Here is a 1,927-nt window from a genome sequence, read left to right on the forward strand (position 1 = left end):
ATCTAATTATTGATGTGCTCTGTTTATGTCTCAGCTACATGAAGCTTTACGATTACTAATATTGAAATGTGGCAAAGTTGTTTCCTGTGTTTCACCGCGGCCCCCCTCCCGAGCCCATGCTCCTCCTCTCACCTGACGAAGCTGGCTATATAGACATGCGTGAAGGTGGCCATCAGGTACTGGCAGTCGAATCGATCCATGATGCCGCCGTGGCCGGGGATGGTGCTGGCGAAGTCCTGCAGGTGAGGAGAGACCAGGGCATCATTAACATCAGAACACAGGTTCCCCCAGGTGAACAGGTGTAACATGGGTATGTGGTTATCAGAGCCATCCATGTTATGCAATGCATTACATAAGATTTTCTTAAGTTAATATGCTCTGGTGTTTCAACGCTGCAACTTGCAAATATCACCCGTCAAACATGCGGTGTCACCAGGCGGCAGTCAGCAAATTTCAGAGGCAACGACTCTGCAAACATCAGCCTGCGCTCAGTTGTTTGAGAAATGACTTGAGCTGAAGCTACAGCGATGGCTGACAGCAGGAGGCTGCAGTTTACCTCAACAACCTGCAGCAGTGACTGTGTGCCGCTGAGTCAGGGATTAAGCAGAGTGTTGGTGAAGCTACCTGTCACTTTAAGTAAAATCTCAGCTCTTCACCGCAGCCCGAGTGGTCCGACCGGTTCCTGCTAAATTTGAATGTCTCCCTGAAACTGGTCTGTCTCTGTGATCTTGTAGCTTTAGGTGGAGCCAGAAACTCCAGTATCATGAAAAACACAGACTGCAGAGAAACTAACTAATAACATGCGGCAATGAAACAGGAAACAATGAGCTTTAAGATCTCAGATTTAAAAAGGACAAAAACAGATTTAAAAAGGACAACAGCACCAAGTGGAAGATGCTTAAACAAAGAATGATGCATAAAGAAAAAGGGAAACAAGACTAAAACAATAAAATATTAACTACGCAAATCTCATTAAGTAAGAGTTAAGTGAAACAGCACGAGGGAGAAACGGAGATGTTCTGTACTTTTATTTTGAAGGCTCGCTTGAAGCCGCTGGCAAAGAAGCCGCCAAATGGCCCGATGAGAGAAGCGAAGGACGAGAGGAAGACGCTGTGGATCTGGAAGGGGTACAGGTTCACCGTTTTCTAGGAGAGAGAGAGAGAGAGACACAGAGAGAGAGAGAGAGAGAGACAGACACAGAGCGAGAGACAGAGAGAGAGACAGAGAGCGAGACAGAGAGAGACAGAGAGCGAGACAGAGAGAGAGAGACACAGAGACAGACAGAGAGAGACACAGAGACAGACAGAGAGAGAGAGAGACACAGAGACAGACAGAGAGAGAGAGAGAGAGAGAGACAGAGAGAGAGAGAACTTTTATTAGATTAACAGCAAAAAAAAGCTCAGTTTTAATCTTCTCTCGGGGGAAAGAACCCTAATGCTAAAACAGACGGGAAATCTGCAGCGTATTTATGCATGTGGGTGCAAGCTTAATCTAATGCTAATCCTACTACGGTCCACATAAAATCATTCATACAAACAGTATATAAACAAACAAACAAACAAACAAACAAACAATCAAGCATTGACTGACACCCTGTCAGTTTGAGCAAAATTACATTATTAAAAATATAAATACGCAACACATCAGACAAACAAAAACAATACATGTACTGAATTGAAGCAATAATCTTTTTGTTTTATGCCAATAAATGTCATTTGTTAACGAGGAAACAGGCCTTACCCATCTCAGTGTGTTTTGTACCACGGCGGGGAGAGTATACTCCTGCATCACAAAGATATCAGAGGGCTCACACTCAACTGTGAACCCGTTGGTCTCACTGTTGAAGCCCACGGGACACACAAAGTACTGGAACTGAGACAGGAGGTAGGCCAGCTGAGGGTAAGACACGACACAAACACGAGGACAC

General features: G+C 44.8%; 1 protein-coding gene across 1 annotated transcript; it reads right to left on the bottom strand.

The window, feature by feature from the left end:
• Positions 1-106: 106 nt before the first annotated feature.
• Positions 107-1,887, bottom strand: LOC111655511 (phosphatidate cytidylyltransferase 2-like). Its single transcript, XM_023406952.2, has 3 exons — positions 1,741-1,887; positions 1,026-1,145; positions 107-236 (listed from the first exon to the last, which is right to left on the bottom strand). Exons 1-3 carry the CDS (start codon positions 1,786-1,788, stop codon positions 129-131), a joined length of 276 nt encoding a protein of 91 aa, XP_023262720.2. The 5' UTR covers positions 1,789-1,887; the 3' UTR covers positions 107-128.
• Between the last annotated feature and the right edge of the window lie 40 nt (positions 1,888-1,927).

The sequence above is a fragment of the Seriola lalandi genome, unplaced genomic scaffold, assembly GCF_002814215.2.
Source record: "Seriola lalandi dorsalis isolate HSWRI2012SDOR001 ecotype SW California unplaced genomic scaffold, Sedor1 jcf7180001975478, whole genome shotgun sequence".
NCBI classification, from domain to species: Eukaryota; Metazoa; Chordata; class Actinopteri; order Carangiformes; family Carangidae; genus Seriola; species Seriola lalandi.